We start from the raw sequence: 23,261 nt of genomic DNA, 5'->3' as shown, positions 1-23,261 counted from the left end.
TGTGAAAGGTCTTAAACACTTCGGATCTATGATCTTGATGAATTTATAAATAGCTTGAGAGTTTCCCATTTTGAGCGCCACTCCGATTTCCATCCATGCGTGTTTTTACCTTCTTTTCCTGCCCAAGAAATCTTTCTCTTTGTGTGCAATTTTTTTTGGTCTTCTAAACCGCACATGCCTTATCAAAAAAGTCCCCCAAAAAACCATTTCGCGCATTTCCCCGTGATTTGTCTTTATGGCCATCAGAATTATATGGGCAATTAAAATGATCTTCAAGCTTTTTTTTTTCAGCGTGTGGTATTGGAGGTACTAAAAAGACAGGGGAGTCCACACTTAACCCACATTCACTGCATGCATTTAGCTCTACTGGAATGGCAGAAGAAAGACAGAAGAAGCTTTTAGAAGTAGGTATAGTGGTAGAAGATCTTGCATCTAGAATATTTTCAATTTTGGTTTATGCAACGGTTTTGGGGCGATTTAAAATGACAAAGTTATTATGTAAGCCCTGTGGGTCAGTATTCGATATCAAAAGTATAATATCTTTTGCATAATAACCGGCCGGTTCAGAAAATACCCAAATGACCCAGTCTCGCCGTGAAAATCTCTGTTCTACATTCATGGCGAAGAGAGAGAAAAAAAACTTCTTTCTAAACTTTAACCAAGAAAAACGAGAAGATTAGGAAATAAAAAGTAGAAACAGCATCCAAAGATTTTTGGTGTAGAATTTTACGACGTACTTATGCATGCGAGATGTGATTTTTACAGCACCTGACAGAAGAATTAGTACCAACAAGGAGAGTTCCAAAAACCTGAGTATTTATTTCTGTTATTTCTTAAATAAAATCCCAAATGAAAAATTTAAATAAGACTAAAATCCTTAGATTGTATTAGAGAAAGGTGGTCTAAGTCAGACCTTCAAAGATCCGCATAAAGTGGAAAAATTCAATACTAAGCTAATATTAAAAAAAAAATCAATATTTCTCAATTTGGTGCTGTTTTTAAGTCCATTTAATACCATTATTATTCCTTTAACATTGTACATTTGAAATCTTAAAGGTTTTTAACGGTTTTAAGTAAAAAATAATTATTGAGAAAGACACAAAGAGATTCCAATTAAACTACGTTCCTCTAAGAATGAAAAACTGTCCTGTCTCAATTTATTCTGGATTCATATTTCCTTGAAAGGAATTACGAACTTCACTGAATAAGCTTCTTTGCTTAATCCGGATTAATCCATAAAACATGTTTTATATGCAAAAAAAAAACTTGAGTGAATTCACTTAGAGGAAGAATTTTAGTAAAACCTTTCGCGAAATTTAAAGATTTTTAGCTAAGAATTGATTTTTCTACACCTGTTTTAAAAATTAGCCTGCAAAAATTTCAACAAGAAAACTGACAAATCTAGGTTAAAACTATTTTTTATTTATTTCCTTTTTATTAATTTTATTTTAAAATTTGTTAATGTTTTGTATTTTTTTCGCCCTTCTCTTCTTCTTTTCTATTTCTCGTCTACTTGTGTCCTTGTCATTTTCCGTCTTTGTTTTTCGTTGAATGAAAAAAGCTTTCGGCTACACATTATCCTTAATTTGGGAAAAAAAGCTTCTCAAATTTTCTATTTATCCACCAAACACATCAAATCCTTTTTTTTTTAATCGCAAATCTTTATTAAATCATTCAAAAGTAAATTTTCATTCTAAAAAAAAAATGTGTTCTAATTTTTCCTCCAGGGACTGTTGCCTGTTGCTGTACATAGTGCCGAAAACCGATAAATTGCCAAAAAGCGTGGAAAATGTGAAATGAATCTTCTTTCGAAGATGCAGTAAAATTTTGTTAAGATTCATGAGGTCTCTTGTGGTTCAATGTCACGACTTGGTCCATTGTGGTGGCTTTGTGCTCAGAAAAAAAAACGTTGCGGATTTTTAGAGAGGAAAAGATTTTTACGAGAGTCTAACAAATTTTTTTTGATTGAATTTAATGACTCCCCAAACACCTTTTTTGTGCTTAACAAACTTTTTCCATCTCCAGATTCATATCTTGCTGCTTTCTAGGTCAGTTTTTTTGTCGTTGGGATTTTTTTGTTGGCTCTCCAGCTGCTTCTTTTGGGTTCTGCAGCAGCAACTTCTTGTGGCGCAGCGATGATCACCAGCGCGGTGGGTTTAGGGCGTGGAGCGATGATCGAGTGCATCGCGATGGATGAATGTGATCTCTCAACTGGAATGAGATGATGTGTAGTTAGGTACATGAAAATTGGATAATAGATTATCTCACCGTAATGGGTAAATTGCTACTTTCACCTACAGCATGATCCTAAATGAGATTTAAAGGAGATTTCAACGAGTTTTTCTTCATTTGATAGTGTTTTTTTAGAGGTAAATTTCATGTGAAAACAGGTGGGTGGTTGAGGGTGTTTTCTTCTTGGTGTTGCGGTGACTATGGGTGGCGATACTTGTGACCCACATGGTGACGAACACCCCATTTGAAGTTGGCATTCTTGTCCGTTTTTACGAATGTAAAAACTGGCCCTGTCCGGCCGTACTGCCCATCTGGAAATTAAAATCTCACATAAAGATCACGCGATGCCATTTTAATCTCACGGGGAAGTCTCACCTGCACTTTGTACGTAATTGCTGCTGATTAACACTGCAACAATGATTGCAACCACGTAACTGATGAACTTCATGGTGTGCAGCTTGACGAAGAAATTCAATCTCGCGCGAGGTGATCGTCGTATAAAGGTACTCTACCTACCTACCAGCTGTGAAAGGTCTTCGAAATATCTCAACACAATGTGAGCTACAAACTTGTCCTCCCTGCCCATTTTATACGCGAAAAATTCTTTTCTCACTCCTCTCTCATTCTCAAGAAAAGCCAATTGTTTCCCTTTTTTTCTTCATCATCAGAAAACCACCAAAAGTGGAACTTTCTTCGCTCAAAAGGCACTCATGTGTGAATTTCAATTGATCGTGCGATCTTGCAGGAGATCACTAATTGCCTATTTGTTCTCGCCATGCAAACGGGAGGGGAAAAATTGTCGCCATACCGAGGAAAATTTGCTTGAAACAATGTCCAATTGCAGAGTTTATGGCTTGGCAAGAAAAGAAAGAAAAGAAAAATGCATATTGCGATATGGTGGCAATTGGAAATCGGCAAGACAAGTCTGAAAGTTTGTTGAACCGATCATTGGGTGATTAAATAGTAGAAGTGCACGGAAGTTTTTCATTGTAATATACTCTTTTGCGAGTAATTCGTAGTTTTTAATGCCCTTTTTGTTCAGCAATCACGTCATGTTGCCACAATGGCGTTGATATAAATTCAATAAGCTACCTAGATTTCTTTGGAGGGCATTTTAGAATTTTAATGTTTAGTTTTTATACTAAACGGATAAAATAAATAATATTTTTAAATTAAAAATTTATTAATTGTTTCCATTTCAAAAAGAAATCAATGGATCGGTTAAAGAAAGACTTTTAGAACTCTTTGGATAAAATTTTAAGAACTTCGATTGGGAATTGAAAGTCTGAGTTAACAAGGACCTAGCTAGAAATCTATTTTAGCGATTTTAGCTGATTTTCCACAGTTAAAAAAATAAAACAATAATTTTCGGTTAAAATCTTTTTCATCATTGTGATTACTAAAATCGTATTAACTTCATCAGTGGCTTTAATTTTAGGCAGTGTCAGAAAACTAAAAAATCGGATATTGAAAGTAGACTCTTAACCCTTTAAGGTCCGCGCCTAAACTGCTGGGCCGATTTTGGAAATTTTGCTATTTTCCAACTCATTGGGCCTAATTATACAGATTTTAGTTGAAAAAAAAATTTTCCAACTTACAGATTTTCCGGAAAACCTTTGGGTCAGCATATGACCCAATGGACCGCAAGGGATACAAAACACGGATTTTTGATATTCACAATTAAGAAGCACTCTGTGTCCGTGGCCGGTAATGTTACCCCCAAGACGCTTTGGAAGCACCCTGGGATGAACTACAATGAGATTCAGACCGACCAGAAGTGGTTTGGTCAGGATTTTCAGTGTCATCCCAGGTGAAGGTTCCTCTAATCACACACATTGCCCCGATTTTGTGGTTAATTTACCACTTATTTACCACATATTTGGATAAAACTTCACAGAAGAGTAAAGGAGAATACCTAATCCTCCATCAGAACACATCCCAGCCAGTGATTCTGGCCAGGAAATCGGTCAAATCACTGAAATTCGGGGCCCATTCAGCCACTTCTCCGAACTGTAAACACGCACCTTGTCACGGTTTTGCGTAAAATTTACTACTTATTTACCACAAAATTGCATTAAACTTAACACAACATTAAAGGAGGATACCCATCCCTCCATCAGAACACATCCAGGCCAGAGATTCTGGCCAGAAAATCACTCAAATCACTGAAAATCGTGGCTCATCCAGCCACTTCACCGCACTGTTTATGTATGGGAAATGAGTTGTCAAAAATTCCGCGTTTTGTATCCCTTCCCGTCCATTGGGTCATATGCTGACCCAAAAAGTTTGGAAAAGCGTTTTGGAAAATTGGTTCGACTTTCAAGGTTCCCATAAAGCAATTTTTTCTTGTTATTTAGTCTATTTATAAGATTCAAGTCGATTTAGACTATCGGAAAATTGTAAAATAGAAAAAAATACTGATTTTCAAAGTGATGAATATCGACCAATTTTTCCCAAGTTTGGTGCAAAAAATCGACTATAAAGGAATTAATTGGACGAATCAAAAAAATATGTCTTGAAAGGTTGATCCTTTAGCTTTATACTGGCGAAGAAAGCATCCAAAAATATTAACTAGAAGTATCTCTAAAAAATCATTTCCGTTTTGGGTCAGGGTATGACCCAAAAAACGTTAAAGGGTTAATTTAGGAAGTTTCGATATTTTTTAGCTAAAGAAAAATCGTCTTAAGTCGGATCAGAGTTTTTCTAAACCAGAATTTTCTTTGAGCTAGACTACAGTTTTCTTCAAACTAGCTTTAAGTCTTTAAAGTTAGTCCTAAGGTTTTTAAACCAGACTGAATGGGTCTGACCTAAAGGAACAAAAGTTTGGGCTAAAAAATAGGCCTGGCTTAATAAACGATTTAACATTGTTTCTAAGTTTTATTTTTAAGTCAAACTTGAATTTTTTTTAAGGTATTACACAAGTTACCTTACAATGGTTTATGTAAAGAAAATATAAATAAAACATTTTTTATGTATAAAACGTAATATTTAGTATTACGGACTTTAAAAAAAGGGTCAGCAAGCATGCAGCAAAGTCTCATTTATTCATTTATTCTCTCTCACTCTAAATAATGTTATTAATGCATGAAGTCGCGAGCCATGAAAAAATCCGTGACATTGTGCATTGGAATGCGAAAAGCCGCAGCTTTATATTATTTGGTTAAATCGAATTTTCTCATTTTGTCTCCTTTTTTCGCACTCTCCACGTCTCCCCATATGCTACGGTATGCACATTATGTCGATTGTTGCGCACCTGAGATCTCATAAATAGGTGATGGTGCGACATTTATGTGATCAGTTCTTGTGCTCCCGTGAGTGGCAATAGCACCTGTGCACGATTGTGATTGCGGGGGAGGAAAATGATATAAAAAAAAATCGAAAAGAAATTTTCTTTTTTTTTTTAAGCTAATTGGTGATAATTAATTTGAAGTTTTAAATTAAGCAAAAAAAATATGCCTCACGTGTGGTGGTTAGTGATCTCGGTGTTGGGAATTAATTTTGTGACATGCAATCCCACAACAATTCGCCCACATGCCCTGAGGAATGGGAAGTACGCAAGTAGTGCACCTCTACCACCGATCTACAACACGCTGACTGATGTGGAAAAGTATCCACCGAGTGAATATACGGAACAAATTTTCCTACCGATCGCCGCAAAGAATTATCATCCGCAGAAGACGCACGAGACGCTAAGTCGGCAACCTGGCCAGGAGTTTGATGTTCTCAATTTTAATGCTTATACAATGCGTCCACCACCGGCTACGAAGCAACCTCTGAGGGAACATGAGGAGTCCCAGGAGGAAGAATCTGAAGAGAATTCCAGGGAATCCCTCCCATTGTCATCACCACCGAAAGATTTCCCTGAACCAAGCTATGTGACCTTCTATGGGAAGATCCTGCCACGGGTGCAGCAGCAGAGAGTTCCAGTGGAGACTCCACGGACCACAGTACCCCCCAGGAAGCCACTAAAGGCTCCTCATGCACCTCGTGCTAAACTCAGACGTTCTATGAAGAACCATTTGGGCAATTTGGGAGCAGCACAACCCAATTTAGACTACTACCAGTACCCAACACCTGCTCCGAGGTACCACGAAGAACTGAGAGCTACCAAACAACCCAAATACTTTGGGGATGTGGAATTTTTCCAACCAACCGTGGGGAGAGCAATGGACGTTGATAGGGCACGTCTTGTTAAATTCGAAGACACCACGGAGAAGAGTCAAAAGCACTCATCTTCCCCCGTGCTTGAAGGTGAACGAGAGCTTGAGAAGAAAATCCTCTATGATGACATTTTCTACCACCCAGAGAGTACGAAGAAGTACAAAAGGAAAACCCAAAAGTTGGCTCCCTATCAGCAAGCTCTAGCCAAGCCAACGGATGGGGAATTTTCCTTTATTGTCTTCACCGGAGACGACAAAGTAGCACCCCGAAGTGCAAAGCTCCGAAATGGGGTGAAAGCTTCCAAAGGATTGAAGAATTTCCCTGGGAAAAAGCGTGAACGTGGGATCATTACCAACACAACAAAGGTCTATTACAACTTTGAGCATTCCCACAAACCAAATAAGAAGAAGGAGCGCAATCCTGAAGCTCTAGCTTCGGATACGTACGAGACAACTCTGCCAAATCCGGAAGTTTCCGATGCAACGGAAAAGTATTCATCAAAGTATCGAACACCTGATTGGGAAAGTCAGCGTAGTGTGAAGCCCATTGGGCAGGTGAAACCACCCTTTCTTCCCACAGTCCTCACACCTCTGGTGAGGATTGAAAGACCATCAACGGACGAACATGGGGATCTAAAGGGAGCCAACAGTGATCAAAAGTCGGAAAAGCAGAAAAATCCAAGAAAAAATCCCCATCCTGATGATGTTCAGCAGTACTTTCAGTAAGTTTGAAAAAAAAACTGCCTGGGAATCCCATGAAAATCTCATTCCTCTCGAATTTCCTTATACCCCCCAGGGATCTCTTTAGATTCCAATTGGAGCCCCATACAATTGAATTTGGGCACGTGATGGAAAATCCGCGACACTGGGAGGAGCGCTATGAGAGAAATGACATGAAAAATCATCGGCATCAGGGAAAAGTTCGTTAAGAGAATTTTTTTCTTTGCAAACATTTTGAATTTTGTGTGAAAATTTGCACACGGGAAATCCATAAAATTCCAATTAAATTGGTGGCATTGAACTTGAAAAAAGAAGGAAAAAATTAACACAAAAATCGCAGAATAGACGATAAAAAAAAAACTCAATAGAATATTGCTTTTAGGTGGGTTTTATTCGTTTTATATTTATGGGAAGCATTCAAATAAAACCAAACGCAAGGGGCTGATGAGTACTCAAAGGGAATTATTTCTTTTCGAAATGTTTAAAAGAGTATAGATTAAAAGAAAATCTACCGGAACTAAGAAGCAGATTTTAATATTAAATTATTAAAGAGCTTCACTTTTTATTTTTGAAGGGACCTTCATTAGGTTAATTCTTTTTCAATAAATTTGGATAAGAGTTAGACTCTCTAGCGGTATGTTTGGAACTTGCAATGTTCTAGATTGTTTTCAAGCTTCTTTAGTGCTTTTATTTCAGTTTAACTTTATCAAGATCGGGTAAGCCGTTTTTGAGCTTTGACTTTTCTTCAATGGAAAGTGGATGCCATATTGCTCATAATTCACCTAAAAATAATTAATTTTATAAATTTTCCTTATTATTCGGCTCATTCTAATAATTATTAACCATTCTCCTTTCTATTAAATAAATAAAAAAATAATAAAATACAATACATATTCTTAAATGTTTGAATATTAAAACAAATTAGATTCTGTTTCTAATTTAAATGTTAACCTGCTCAAGACTAGATATTTATTATTATTTATTCGTAAAAAATGATCAGTTCTTCTACTCAAATAACTCCTCATTAAAGCCAAATATAAAGCAAATAATGTTTATTTAACACTTGGAGGATCGAGGTTTCTAACCTCCAAAGTTTGACCTTAATTTTCTTTCAAAAGAAAATATTTTTCCAAGTTTTCTTTCGACGATCTTGAAGTAATGGAACTTCCCTTTGCACCGATGTAGAAATTATCACGATATGTTTAAAAGATTTTACTCTGTGACGATTTAAAAAAAATGTCGAAATGACCATGATGGTCAGCAAAATCCTCCAAAGGTTAATGTGAAAACTGTCGCGAGGAAAAGTTTAGGGGTTAGATGAGACATCAAACGAACTTAAATTAAATTCTAAATAAATCTCAAATATTCGCTTAAAAAATAACAATTTATTGTGCTAAATAACAAATTTATAATCTATAACAAAAAATTCTTTTTCACAAGTAATCCCCAAAATTCGAGTAGTTGTCCACCCCTCGTCCATCACACCTCTGCTCACATTTTGATTAGAAATTAGCATACCACACCGTAGCTAAAAAAATTCTCCTCACACTAATAAAATTTTATTTTTTGCATGCAATCGCCTCAAACAAAGATTCGTTAATGTACTAGGACATGATGGTAGTTATAATGCTGGTGCACGGAAGGGCCATGATAATCACTATGTAGAATCTTTTGAGCGGAATGGGAATGGGACATTTCAGAGAAGAGTAATCACACGGATTAATCTCCTTGCGAGCTCCTCATCATTTTTTCTTTTTTTTTTCTTTGATTTTTCTCCTTATAGGTACGCTGGGGTGACAAGGAAGGTGGCTTTGGGGAGCATGTCTGGGATTTGAACCACCATAAGCCTGAATCCACCGCGGGATCTGCCTAAGGAGAGCCAAGAAGAGTGATTAGAATGTATTTTAGGGATCATTTTATTACAATGAAAAAAATATTAGAATTTAGGGACAATTAAAAGAATTTAATGAGAAATGAATTTTATTTATTTTTTCTCTACCCTCTGCGATGTCGTGGTGCTAAAGGGGTGAAGACAACCCCTATTTGCATCCCGTGAGATCATCGTACCTGTCATACCTTGGTCAACATTCCGGTTTGACCGGTTTTACCATCATGAGGGTACTTTGCGTCCGAATACCTTCGATTGTCTCCAGATGGGCCCTCAGTGTGATAAACAATCTCTTCCGCGTTACATCCTTTCCCACCATAAGGGGTTGCTCGACCCAAAAATGTGTCACAGTGACCCCTCTCTGCGCAAGGAAGACACAAAAACCGGTTGTGGCCATTCATTTGAGTGACCCTTTCGCTGCAGCATAAAAAGGGTTTTCCATGGGAATTTTCTTCCAGCAAAGCCTCAATAAATAACTCTGGTCATTCTCTCACATATAAAAGGGACATGTCTGGGTCAATTGCACATGCCATCCTTCCGGCAATGAGGAAGGGATGATCTTCAGAAGGGGTTGAAAAAAAAACCGGACTGGCCAGTTTTGCCCGTGAGAATTGACGAGCAACAAGGACTCTGAAGGATATGCAAATGAGAAAAAGGATACGGAAGGGTATTTTGCTAATCTCATGCATTCCTATAAATTAAATTCCTCACGCAGGAGTTTCTCTAAATCTCCTTGCACCCATCAAACTCACGATCGGACACGGAATTCACACAGAGGAATAAATTAAATATAACTATGCTGTACGATGCATAAGGACATGCCAAGGATGCGCTCAATATGCCAGAGGATATAAAATAAAATAATTCAGTAGCCTTCAAGTTGTTTTGATGAGAACATTGTTGCTCGTTGCAGAGGAATAAAATTTGATATGACGAGATGACACTCGTTTAATCAGTTGGAAGACACATGATTAGCGGAATTATTGTATCATTATCACAGCAATTAAGTGGTTGAAGTACCTGTGCAGAGGTGGATTGGGGGCTGATGGAGCAGGGCCCCCAGAGAGGAATATTTTTTAAATTCAAAAATATAATTTATTAACCCCTTCATGGCTGATGATACTATTAATTAATTAACCCATCGGAGGATTTTGCTGGCCACAGAATTCGCATAGAAAAAATCTTTGTGTGAGTACATACTGCCAAAATGTCATGAATTTTACGCGATAAAATAAAAAGAAGAAGAATTTTTCACAACAAACATGGCGTCTTTTTTTCTAAATTATTTTTATTTCGTGAGTGTTTTGAGTTTCAGAGCACATGGGTTATCTTTTTTTATATCTTTTTTCACCACTGCCCGCCAGTGCTAATTTCTTGCGCAGTTTTTTTTCTCTTAAATTATTTGGTGAAAATCATTCTTCACAAAGGAATTGTCTTATTGCTCCACATCAATTATCTCCTCGCCAAGCCATCGGGACAGGAAGCTCCCGGCAGGAATCGCTGGACATAAAGGAAAAATTCACTGGTGTGAATTTGAGGTTTTGCTGCAAATTATTCTCCCCGCAAGGAATCCCCTTCTTGCTCCCCATCAATTATCTCCTCGCCGGATACAACACCGCCAGTCCGTGCAATATTGCCAGCACAGTTGATTTTTTACCGTAAGTACTGAAAAAAACCTCGTGGTTTGTGTGGAGTCTTTTTTAACTTTTCCTTCTCAATTTTAATCTTCAGGCTCTTTGAGTAGCCAAGAAGTGCGTCCTAAAAGCCAGAGAATCCATCGGGACAGGAAGTTCCCGGCAAGAATCGCTGGACAATTGGAAAAATTCATTGGAAAACGTTTGATGTTTATTATATAACATTTAACGTTTCTTTACTGAAGTCTGAGTTATTTTTTCTAACGATTGACGTGTTACTTTTGTTTATTTTAACGTGCAGTTTGACACTTTTTTTTCTAAAGATTTTATATGTTTAAATGCCCATTTTCTAACGTTTGAGACCTATTTTCTAAAGTTAAAAAAATATTTTGGCACTACGTCCCATATAGGAACAGGGCCGGCCACCCTATATGATGTTGTTGTTCTCCTTACGGAGAAGTAGTGGGCGGCTTGCTAGATACTACCACGTGTGGGCCATTTTACGGATAGAGGTGTATCAATCTCCTGATCCAACCGGTCAACGTGATCTAATTGCACGTTGGCGGATGGGGTGCGTTTGCCGGGTTCTGTATTCGATCCGGCGACCTTTGGATGCGCACTCAAGCGCTCTATCCACTGCACCCCAATCTAATTTTTAATTTTCTTCTTGCAATTTTTAGCTTGGAAATAATTTCTTTTAACGTCTCAATAGGAAAACTCTAACCGTCGTAACTTTCTGGAGGCTGTTTACAAATATTTTTATTCAAAACCAATGATTTCCTGAATGTTTTGAAAGGGTTAATCTATGCATATAATTTTATAAAAAGAAATCAATAAAAAAGCGTGAAAAATCTTTGAAATCAAAGGAAATGTCTGGTTGTTTTTCTCGTTTTTCTTTACATTTCCAACGAAAGATTTCAATGATTTAAACCACAAAAATTCTTTTCTTTATGTACCAAACAAACTAATTAATAAAATAAAATTGATTTTTCTCCATTAAGAGAATTATTTATACATTCAGTGCGACAATCAATATGAAACAAATCAAATAAATTAATTCAAATTTATTCCTTCAATTGCCGACGAAAAAAAGAAATTTCTTTCTTATTACCCCCGATTGCTTGATGGAGATTTATTAAAGGTAACACGATAAAATTGATTGTGCTTGCGATTGAATCACGATGCGTGGTATTTCGTCAATATAAAACAAACAACGAGAGTGCAAATTACGAAACTTTTATCCATACCTCTGGTTACGAGCAATTGTGTAAAATAATAAATTTATTGGCCTTTTTGCTACCCATTTAACACTTAAAACTGCTTGACGCATTTGTCCGACGCAATGCAACACCGTAACGATTTTCACATGAGGAAAATTGCCTGAAGAAAATTTTTATTTGTTTTATGTTGTGCAAAATGCGGATTTTTAATGAGGAAGAAGGTAAGTGAGGCATAGCCACAAGGGCAAGGTTTAGGAGACAAAAAAATCTATTAGTTTATCAGTGAAGCTCATCATTTTAGCTAATTATGAGTCAGGGGGGCTCCCATCTGCCTGAATCCCACACAGTATGAGCCTCTTTATCACTCTCCAAAAATTGACGTGATAATCTGGCTGTAAAGAGCTCCAGTTGAGTATTGTCTCTTGCCACGAGCTTGTCTCTTTGGGATTTTTTTTTGAAAATTTTTAATTTTTTTTAATCAATTTTTGACTCTAAGAGAAAATGGAATTTTATTTAATAAAATTACTTCTTGCGTGCGTGTCTGTGTCACTTTTAGTTTCTGCACAAAACTTTCCAGTCTCAATTATTCACCTCAATGATTTTCACGCACGGTAAGTGCAAAAAATGTGGAATTGCGGATTTTTTTTTGCAAATTAACGAACTTCCTGGTTGATTTTTTTACTTTTATTCTTCGTGGGGTGATGTTTGGCGGGAAGATTTGAAGAAGTTAACAGCAATTCAGGCACGTGCAAACCTGAGGATGGTGAGGTGTGCATTGGTGGCTATGGGCGCGTCGTGACGACGGTTAAGCGTCTCTACGAGGAGAAGAAAGACCTCAATCCCATCTACCTCAATGCTGGTGATAATTTTCAGGGGACTCTCTGGTACAACATCCACAGATGGAACGTCACGAGTTACTTCCTCAATCTCCTGCCTGCAGATGTGATGACTCTCGGGAATCATGAGTTTGACCATCAAGTTTCTGGTGTTGTACCCTTCTTGGACACCATCAATTCGCCCATTGTGATTGCCAATGTGGACGCTACGGAGGAGCCAACATTCGATGGGAAATTCACAAAATCCTACGTGATTGAGAAATATTCGAGGAAGATCGGCGTTATCGGTGTGATGTTACAGACAACTCCGGTAAGTACAGTGCCATCCATCACCCCCATCGCGCGCATTATCTCTTATCACAAGACCCTCCAAAAGATACCATTCTGCTGAGAAATTATTGATCGACGTGTAAAGATCAGAGGAAGATTTTTTTGCGAATGATTTTCTTAAGAAATTTTTGATAAATTTTTTCATTGATTATTTCCTTTATTTTCTCGCATTTAATTTTTGGCTCAAGTTCACTTTTATTGCATGTTGTTGAACTGCTTATATTATTGGATTTTTTTTATTAATTTAATATTAAACGCAGCTTTTCCAGTGAGTAAGTTTTGTTTCATAATTCAAAAGTAATTAATGTTTTGGCACCGCGCTTGATTAAAGTTCGATCCAAAAGCAATTTTATTTTTATTCCAAATCTCATTCATTATTCTCTGATTGGCGAAAAATTAATAAAATTTGTTTTTTCTATGAAATCGGAAGAAAATTGAGAAAGAGGAATTTCAAAAAGATTTATTAAAATATTTTTAACAATAAATAGTATTAAGGTGAATTTTTCCGGGTTGTTTTTTGTGCTTTAACCAGGGCTTTAACTTTAGTAAGATTTAGTTATTGTTTTTGCATTTATTTGTTAAAAGGACTCTATTCATTTTTGTGTGTAATTTGGTCATTTTAAAAAGAGAATAACTATTTTTAGACGGTTGAAAAAATATTCTAGATAGATGCTCTAGAGAAGCTTTTATTTAGCATCGTTTTTTTTACTTTTCTAAGTGGAAAAATTCAGGAAAATCTTCTCGTCCTTTTTTTAACCTAATTTTCTGTCCTAATGTAAAACGCATCAATGATTCAAGAAGATATTCGCCTTGTTCTTTATCTTTTAAAACAATTAAAATATTTTTCTTTAAATTGACAATGAAAAGAGAAACGATAGAGGTAATAAAAAAAAAATGAAAAGAAAAAAATTTTGCAAAAAATTCTTTTCTTTTAATTAAAAAAAACTTAACAAATTTTTTCTTAAAATTTCTCTTTAAAACATTTTGTAAATCAATTAAAAGATTCTTTGTTAACCCTTCAAGGTCCACGATCGTTCTAGAGAGTTGATTGAACAAAAAATAATTTTTGTGGATTCTTCTGAGTTCAAATATGATATTTTTAGCAAAAAATCTTAACTTCCTGAACTAAAAAAATTTTGGTTTTTCGGTCTTCCTGATCCTATGAGTCCTTGTCGATGTCCTTTTGTGGTTACAAAATGATTAGGGATTTGAAAGACATAGTCTTGTATTAATTTGGACTCTATATTCAAAAAAGAAGTATAGAAAATGAAACATTTTCAAAATCAAGCTTTTTGGTCAGCGTATGATCCAATGGTCCTTAAAGGGTTAACCTATTTGTGCCGGTTGTTGCATTAACAATACTCCTTTGTAAATTTTAAGGAGTTTAATTTTATTTTTCATTAAATCTGCTTCGCTAATCATCTTCTGTTCTTAAATTTTATCAAATTCTTTAATTTTCTAAACAGATTTTAAGTAAAATTTTGGAATATTTAAAAAAAATTTAAATCCCGGGAATATCAGGATTGAATCCTTGGAATTTCCTTTCTTTCAATCTCCATTTATCAAGATAATTTTTTTAAGATGTGAAAAGATAATAAAAATGAATTAAATGACTCACCTGGATATTTTTCTTTTCCTCAAAATTTCTTTTCTTTTCTTTCGGGTTATCCTCACAGAATATCGCCAGCACCGGAAAGTTGAAGTTCACAGATGAGGCAACTGCGGTGAGGGAGGAAGCAGCAAAACTCAAGAGTGAAGGAATCGACATTATCATTGTCCTCTCGCATTCTGGGCTGGAAGTGGACGTTGCTATTGCCGAGAATGGAGGTCCGGATATTGATGTGATTGTCGGTGGGCATAGTCACACATTCCTGTGGACCGGGGAGGATTCTCCGGGGCCAGATTACCCACGTGGGGAGTACCCAACGATCGTTCAGCAAAGCCAACATGGGAATCGCCGGGTGCTCATTGTCCAGGCATCAGCTTATACGAAATATCTCGGAGACATCACCGTCTACTTCGATGCGGCTGGAGAGTTGGTGAGCTACAGTGGAGCTCCCATTTATTTGGGCCCTGAAATTCAGCCTGATCCTGCAATTCAGGAAGAACTGATTCCGTGGAAGGTGGTCGTGGATCAGGCGGGATTGCGTGTGATCGGCCATTCGAAGATTGAAATTTCCAAGCAGGGCTGCAGCAATGGCGAATGCAATTCGGGGAGTTTAATTACGGATGCCTATGTGCATTCGTACGTAATTCAGGATCCTCCGGAGAAGGGATGGACTCGTTCAGCGCTGTGTGTTACGAACACAGGAGGCATTCGTTCGCTGCCCACAACTCCGGGTTCCCTCAACTATGGGGATCTCGTGGCAATTATCCCCTTTGAGAATACTCTGGATTTGTTGGATTTGCGCGGGGATCATGTGCTGGAAATGCTGGAATTTTCTGCCTCATCCACCCTCACGTGGCTCCAAGTTTCCGGAATGAGGATTGTCTTCAATATGACGAAACCAGTGGGACAGAGGGTGGCCGAATTAAGTTTACTCTGCAATGAATGCGATATTCCCGTGTATGAGCCCCTGGACACGGAGAAGATGTACAAATTTGTCATGCCATCCTTCCTGGCCGGTGGAGGCGATGGGTACTACATGGTGTCGGAGAATAAGCAAAATCACGTCGTTGGGCACATTGATATTGATGCCTTTGAGCGGTATGTGGCTCAAATGTCGCCCCTCATGAATCCCATCACCGGCAGGATAACCGTTGTAACGTAGAAAGGAAAAATTCGTTAAAAAGCGCGGAAATAAAATGAAAAGGATTTTTCTAAAGCACCTGGTCTGCTTGTTCCGGGGAGACTGTTAAAAATTTCAGTTGAGATGGGAAGAAAAAAATCTTGGACTTCAAATCCTTCCACGTTGCACCCTTCCCTGGCCTTTTTGTGCCTTCCCTGCGTCTTTCAATTGGTCAAAGAAGTACATAGAGGGGTTCCTTTTCTACCACAAATGCTTCGGCATGAGTGCAAGGATGTGAAAGGGAGTGAAACACCTCAAAAGGGAGGAGAAAAGACAGCAACAGATGTGTCCTTTTAAAATTTAAATGTCCCAACAGTGGCCCTTTAACTCCAATTTAAATGCCCCGCAAGATCAGTCCGTATCGCGACCTTCACCTCGACAGTTTAAAGATCCTTCTGTGTCCTGTTTTCTCTCAATTTTTTGTTTGTTGTGTGTGTTAACCGGCTTCAAGATTCTCTTCCCGTACAAGAGATCCCTCAAGAGGTGTAAGTTACCCACCAAGAAAGCCATTGCATTCAACCCAAAAAACACTTTATTTGTGAGCACATGGGAGGTTTATGTTTTTGCGAAAAGAAATCAAAATGGAGATTCAGGAGGAAGGTTGCAGCATTTTAAAGTTTTTTTTTTGCATATTTTACTCCATTTTGCAAAATGAAGTTCGTTCGTTTGTTTGTTCTTCTGGAGATTTTACGTCTTTATTTGCATGTCCATTTGATTTCCATTGCTTTGACGGTTTATTCGGGTTCATTCATACGGAGGCGTGCAAAGTCCTCAAAGACGATGTTGTCGTCATCATCGGCGTAGTGGGAGTTTTCATAGCGATGTCGCTCAATGGATTTCATCTTCTTCATGGCATTTACACGCTCCTTCTCAATTGTTCCTGGAAATAAGGAAGATTTCCGTTTTTATTTAGTTTCTTACACTTTTCTAAAAATATCGTTAAAAAACGTTTGCATTTGAAATGATTAAACTCATCAAAATGGCGGTGTTTGAGCGTTAGAACAAAATGGCGGAAGTTTTTGAACAAAAACCTAATTTTTTGACTAACCTGGTGCTGGATTAAGAAGTTTAAGTGGCACATCCGTTACGAGTTCCCCACCAAGGGTACCAGCACTGACTTTAACCCTCACAGAGTAGGATATAACAATGCCCATGGCGTCCGATGGGCTCTTCCCATCGGAGATGAGTGTTGACGATGCGAGATTCACATCTTCATCCTTGAGGTGTCCATCGAGAGCAATTCCACGGCGATCTTTGTTGCAGGATGCAACGGGAACGAGGTAGAAGGTCTTAGTGAGGCTTGCACCAGGTGTAATGGGGCAACCCTCGCGTGTCTCCAGCGAAGCAACGTGCTTACTGAACTGCGCATTGACCATGGTCACCTCGCAGTGTTGCACCACAAAGACTTTGATATTTTTAACGGCTTTGCGGGAATTGTTGGTGATCACAACGTTCGCTGCAATTTTCTCTCCGTGGTAGTAGATTTCCCGGTCTAGGGTGACTTCGAGATTTATTTTTCCCTGGGAGAAGGTGAAGCCCTTGCTGACGAGGGAGCTGGGCAGACGACGTCCTCGTGTTGGTGGGGCGTACTGGAGTTTCTTTATCACGAGACTCACTTGATTCCTCTTGTGACCCTTCTCGTCCTCATTGTCCCCAACGTAGGTGCGAATAGTGTACTCCACACCCAAGGGCTTGCCTTGGTCCTCCTCACCGGCTTGCAGGGTGACGGAGCAGGGGGAATTTTGGGGGAATTGGAAAGTGAATGGGAAGGCGTTGGAGCCGAGTTTCTTAACCAGGCGCTCCTGCATTGGAGTCATCTCCATTTTTTGATTAATCAATGGGACAATTTGTTCCTTGCCCAGAACCATCTCCTTGGAGAACTTCACCCCCATCACTTCATCCTCCTCCCGTCCATAGCGGTACGTTGCGGTGAGCTGGCCGAAAATCTTCCTACCACGGAGGTAGTCATTCTCAATGACTACAACCCCATCAATTGGATCGCAATAATCCAAATGATCAATGAAGTCACGTTTCCCCAAATAAACGGTCATCTTCCCATTTGGGGTGGTTTTCTTGAAAACTTTCATAGCAACAACCATTTTTGCGATTTTTCTTTGTAAACTTTTCTCTAAGACGTTGAGGGAACTTTTTTAAGATCAAAGAACTTGCAACACTTAAAAACTGAATCTTTAACAGCACTTTTTCAAATTAAGAAGTTAGCACACAAGTTTATCGTTTCTGCCGAATATTCAACAATAAAATCACCAGAAGTTTAACACATCCCCTAGCCTAGGAAGGTTCTTTTATACTACTTTGTTTGGCACTTTAAGGGTTTCCCTTTACGTGGAAAATCAATGAGGTTGATTTAATTTGCCACCTCAGAGATTCCAAATGGGATTATTTCGTCACTGAAATTTCCTCCTCCTTCCCAATCGTGAAAAAAAGGGCAAATACCGACACACAAAGCAGCTCAATTTATTGATTTTTCTTTTAAAGAGCGACGTAATAATTTTCCCATTGAATGGGGAAAATTCTTTTGCATAATCACTTTCGTCTGGCATACGTAGAAAGATTTGTTATTGATGAGATTATACGATGTTGTTGAATGGAAATTATGGGCTTCACCCATTGAGAATTGTGGGAGGAGGATTCAATAATAAAAAAAACTTTATTGAATTTATTAAAAGTTAATCTTGTTAATTTAGAAATTTATTTAATAATTTATTTAATTGTCTTAAATTAATTATTAAAAATTTGGCGCTTCAAATCTTTGGTGAATTTGAAAGAATCTTTAAGGTTTTCTTTCAGACAAGCTAGGTTCAAGACGTCTCTTTTAACATATTTAAAGATTTCATCAAGTTTCATTTGATAGGCTAGGATCTTCTTCACTTAGCAACAAATCAGCCATTGAGCGTGATTTTCCAAAGAATTTTCTTTTATCATTAGAGAAGGAAGATTATCAGAATAACCATTTAATTGGCATTTATGACTCACTTAGCAATTTACTCACGTCCTGCGAGGCTTTATCCGCTTATTTATCCTTTCTCCAATTTTCCGTTAAAACTCCATCTTTTTTATTGATCGGAAGCTAAAAACATTTATTCCAAACACAAAAACAGCCCGAAATTCAATTTTATTTTAAAGAAATCCTGAAAGAAGGAAATAAGAAGATTGATTTTTAGCAATTTTCTTTTATTTTCACCTGCAAAAAATAAAATTTCTCGCTCATAAATGAAAAACCGAATTTTCTTCTAAAAAATTTCAACTTTTGAACCTCTTTTTGGGACACTCTGTTACAAATAACCAATATGTGAGGGCTTTTCTGGGACATACTGATATTGCTGTCAAAATTAATGAAAATATTGTGATTTTCTTCGTGTTAAAAATGCAAGTGACAACATCCCAATCGACTTCGGAGAAAATGAACTAAAAGAGGAAACAGAAAGCGATGAAATCGTAATCAAAATGGAAAGGATGATGAGTTACAACCCATCAAACAAATCATTGAAAAAATTGGACAAACTGAAAGTAACCTTCAGGTCGTTCAAACTCCCCCAAAAAATCAAAATCTTTGGAGCGAGCTTCCGAGTGAGGCTATACGTCCCTCCACCAACTTACTGCAAAAAATGCCTATGCTATGGGCACTTCAAGAAAATCTGCAAAAACAAGGAACGGTGCCCCAAATGCGCCGAAGAAAACACTAAAAACCATGACTGCAATACTTATTGCAAGTATTGTAATACAACAGAACACCAAACAAACGACAAGAACTGCCCAGAAAGAAAGAGGCAGATCAAAATCAAAACTAAAATGATCGAAGCTAAATGCAATTATCGGGACGCAATAAAGATGATTGAAGAAAACAAAGAGGACGAACCGAAAACACCAACGCAAATCAAAAATGAAAGCATGGCTCAAGTCATAAAAATAAACCAAGAGAACGACAAACTAAAAAACACCAACAAAATCCTAATCGACATTTTGCAAACAATAAGCAAAATGGCATACTCACAAGGAACTACATTCGAAGAAACAATCGAGTACATCCGAGACGCGTTGGAAGACAATCTAACGCACTACAGCCACAATGAGTGAACCTAACACAGAATCTAACCAATGAAAATAACACAAATTAATATAAGAAGCCTAAAATCAAACAAATCACTACTAGAACAGTACATAAACGAAAATAAAATCGAATGTGCCTTATTAAGTGAAATATGGACAAACAAAAAATCAAAAATTAATATAGCAGGATTCAGGAAACACCTCCACAGCCGCGAAAACGGATACGGAGGTGTAGGTATACTTATAAACAACAAAATAATAAGCAAAAGCAAAGTGAGAAGTGATCTAGAACCTCTAGAAGTTATAGAAGTGCAAATAAAAAAAGAAAATAAAGACTATATTTTGATCTCAATTTATATCCCACCCCAAACTAGAAATAAAGACATAAAAGAAAAACTAGGAAAACTTTTAAATGAGCTAGTGAACAAAAACAATGTGATTCTAGGTGGTGATTTTAACGCAAGACATGATATGTGGGAAAACAACTCAATAAACAACGGAAGAGGCGTCTTAATAGCTGAACTAATCTCATTATCAAACCTAATATGCATCAATGACGGACAACACACCCACTACAGCAGTCATCGCAACACAACATCAGCTATAGACTTAACTCTAATATCCCCCAACCTAATAGATAAAGTTCAATGGAATGTAAACGAAACAGAAATAGGATCAGACCATTTCCCTATAGATATAAACATTAGTGTAGAAAGACAGAATTTACAAGGGAAACTTAAGACTAAATTAGACTTAAGCGAAATAAAAATACAACTAAAAAACAACCTAAATCTAAACGAATGTACAACAGCAGAAGAAATCGAAGGAGAAATAAAGAAAATAATACTCAATAACATTAAAACATTCAAAGATAATAATGACAAATATATACCAAAATATTGGTGGACTGAAGAAATAGGAAGACTGTGGAAAATAAAAAAAGAAAAATTCAAACTGTACAAAAAACACAAAACAGATTACACGGCTAAAGAACTTAGAAAAATAACAGCTAGACTTAAGCTAGAAATAAAGAAATCAAAGAAGAAAGCATGGATTACTTTTATAGAGAGTATAAATCCAGGGAGTAGCCCTTTAGAAATATGGGAGAAAATAAATAGATTTAACAATAAAAAGATTAAAAGAAGAAACAACATTATAGAAACTAAGGAACAAGGAATAGACTTTATAGAACATAACTTCATAGAAGAAGAATACAAAACGGTAACAACTCAATCTATAGATATAGACTATGATTTTTGCTCATTTGAAGAAGTAAAAGAAATAATAAAATCAAACAAAAATACTACCCCAGGCATAAACGGAATCTCACATGAAATGATGAAAAAATTATCGGACGAAAACATTAAAGCCATAACAAATATATATAACAAGACATGGAGAGAACAAATAGTTCCTAACAGTTGGAAAAAATCAAAAATAATACCTATACTAAAACCAAAAAAAGATGAAACGGACATTGCAAGCTATAGGCCAATAGCACTCCTCAATGTACTAGCAAAAAATTTTCATAAAATACTAATAAACAAAATAAATAACTTAGTATATAACAACAAAATACTACCAAACAATACATATGGATTCAGAAAAAACAGAAACACAACAGACTACTTACTAAATCTAACAAATACTATCAAAGAAAATAATAAAAGAGGCATGAAAAGCATAGCTATAATAACAGATATTAGTAAAGCATTCGATAACGTAAACATTGAAACACTAATTAAAAAACTAAGAGAACTTAATTTTCCCACAGAAATAACAAACTGGCTCGAACACCTACTCAATAACAGAGAAATAATAATAGACGAAGAAAGCTATACAGAAACCATATTAACAAGCACAGGGCTACCGCAAGGTAGCATACTAAGCCCAACACTATTTAACTTATATACCATAAATCTACACAAAATTAACTCAACAGATTGCAAACTATTACAATTCGCAGACGATATAACACTAATAGTCTCAGGAAAAAACAACACTAAACTATACCAAAACGCAAATAAATTATGCGAAACACTCAATACAGAACTGAAAAAACTAGATCTAGAACTAAACCCAAACAAATGCAAATTCATACAATTCGACAACACAAATAAAAATAAAGGTGAAATAAAAATTAACAATATAAAAATAAAAGAAGAAAGATACCACAAAATACTAGGAGTATATATAGACAAACAGCTTAATTTCAAAATCCACAAAAAAGAAATAAAAGCACAATGTGAGAAATACACAAATCTCCTTAAAATCTTTAGCAGAAGCAGGGGAGGAGCCCATCCAAAATCATTAATTATGATATATAAATCTCTAATCAACTCCAGAATCAACTATGCTGCACCAGTAGTATGGGATCACAAGGAAAATCTATTAGAAAAAAATATTTTACAAATAGTTAAAAATAAAGCCCTCAGAATCGTAATGGGATATACAAAATCCACACCAATAACATCTATGTTAGCAGACGTAGGAGAAATGCCAACTAGATTAGAACATGAAAAAAACACAATAAAACATCTTATTAGAAGAATACAAGGGCCAGACAGCTGTCCCAACATTATAAACCAATATAGAGAACTTGAAAACATAAACTACATCAAAAACAATTACGAAGAATTTGAAGAAACTGGAACAAATACAGAAGAATTAGATAAAGAAAAAATACTAGAAAATCTTAAAGTTAAATGGAAATCAGACTATCAAAACATAACAGAAAATGTAGGTAAATACAACAAACAGATAAGAAATAACAAATTAGAAGATAAACCCTGGTTCAAAAATAAAAAACTAAACGCTAGAGCAACTAAACTAATAAATAGACTTAGAAGCGGACACTCTTATGATAAGAAATTCCTTAAAAAAATAAAAATAAGCGAAAACGATCAATGCGATCTTTGCAATACAGAAGAAAACGCGAATCACATCATAATAAACTGTAAAAAGTATGATATCTCAAGAAGGAAGTACAAATCTATCACCAACGCCCCAGACCTCCAGAGCATACTCAAAGAGAACAAGACAAACAAATTGATAGAAATCTACGAGTTCACCAAGGAAAACAACATAGACATTTAAACACAAACAAACTCACTCATATATTATAAGTAACAATAAGAATGTACAACTTTACCATATATTATTATGGTATGATACATCCTTATAGAACAGGATAATACTCTATCCTAAATAAGAGTAAACAAATCCAGAACAAATTAAACCAACGACAAAAATTCAAATTCAAACAAACTAGTAATATAAGAGTATATGTATATTGTGTGTAGACGTCAAATGACGTTTGGCCTTGTGGCTTGAAAAGGCTGGGGCCGTAAAGCTTTAAAAAAAAAAAAAAAAAAAAAAAAAAAA

The 23,261-nt window shown here is 36.5% G+C and overlaps 3 protein-coding genes across 3 annotated transcripts; 2 read left to right on the top strand and 1 right to left on the bottom strand.

Moving 5' to 3' along the window:
- The first annotated feature begins 5,524 nt into the window (after window positions 1-5,524).
- Window positions 5,525-9,086, top strand: LOC129791719 (uncharacterized). The gene is made up of 2 exons (XM_055830028.1): window positions 5,525-7,114; window positions 8,896-9,086. Exons 1-2 carry the CDS (start codon window positions 5,685-5,687, stop codon window positions 8,945-8,947), a joined length of 1,482 nt encoding a protein of 493 aa, XP_055686003.1. The 5' UTR covers window positions 5,525-5,684; the 3' UTR covers window positions 8,948-9,086.
- Window positions 9,087-12,253: 3,167 nt separating this feature from the next.
- Window positions 12,254-15,845, top strand: LOC129791717 (apyrase). The gene is made up of 3 exons (XM_055830026.1): window positions 12,254-12,465; window positions 12,571-13,000; window positions 14,697-15,845. Exons 1-3 carry the CDS (start codon window positions 12,356-12,358, stop codon window positions 15,789-15,791), a joined length of 1,635 nt encoding a protein of 544 aa, XP_055686001.1. The 5' UTR covers window positions 12,254-12,355; the 3' UTR covers window positions 15,792-15,845.
- A 478-nt stretch (window positions 15,846-16,323) lies between these two features.
- On the bottom strand, window positions 16,324-18,094 carry LOC129791718 (arrestin homolog). The gene is made up of 2 exons (XM_055830027.1): window positions 16,858-18,094; window positions 16,324-16,689 (listed from the first exon to the last, which is right to left on the bottom strand). Exons 1-2 carry the CDS (start codon window positions 17,906-17,908, stop codon window positions 16,544-16,546), a joined length of 1,197 nt encoding a protein of 398 aa, XP_055686002.1. The 5' UTR covers window positions 17,909-18,094; the 3' UTR covers window positions 16,324-16,543.
- Between the last annotated feature and the right edge of the window lie 5,167 nt (window positions 18,095-23,261).

The sequence above is a fragment of the Lutzomyia longipalpis genome, chromosome 3 (genome assembly GCF_024334085.1).
Source record: "Lutzomyia longipalpis isolate SR_M1_2022 chromosome 3, ASM2433408v1".
Lineage (NCBI taxonomy): Eukaryota > Metazoa > Arthropoda > Insecta > Diptera > Psychodidae > Lutzomyia > Lutzomyia longipalpis.
This window is presented reverse-complemented; position numbering and strand designations above follow the sequence as displayed.

Excerpts from the sequence above, each read along its gene's own strand:
- LOC129791719 (XM_055830028.1), top strand. The coding sequence starts at position 5,685 with ATGCCTCACGTGTGGTGGTTAGTGATCTCGGTGTTGGGAATTAATTTT. Across the intron at positions 7,115-8,895 it reads GATGTTCAGCAGTACTTTCA|GTACGCTGGGGTGACAAGGA; the intron begins GTAAGTTTGAAA and ends TTCTCCTTATAG.
- LOC129791717 (XM_055830026.1), top strand. The coding sequence starts at position 12,356 with ATGGAATTTTATTTAATAAAATTACTTCTTGCGTGCGTGTCTGTGTCA. Across the intron at positions 12,466-12,570 it reads CTCAATGATTTTCACGCACG|ATTTGAAGAAGTTAACAGCA; the intron begins GTAAGTGCAAAA and ends TTTGGCGGGAAG. Across the intron at positions 13,001-14,696 it reads TGATGTTACAGACAACTCCG|AATATCGCCAGCACCGGAAA; the intron begins GTAAGTACAGTG and ends TTATCCTCACAG.
- LOC129791718 (XM_055830027.1), bottom strand. The coding sequence starts at position 17,908 with ATGGTTGTTGCTATGAAAGTTTTCAAGAAAACCACCCCAAATGGGAAG. Across the intron at positions 16,690-16,857 it reads ACTTCTTAATCCAGCACCAG|GAACAATTGAGAAGGAGCGT; the intron begins GTTAGTCAAAAA and ends CCTTATTTCCAG.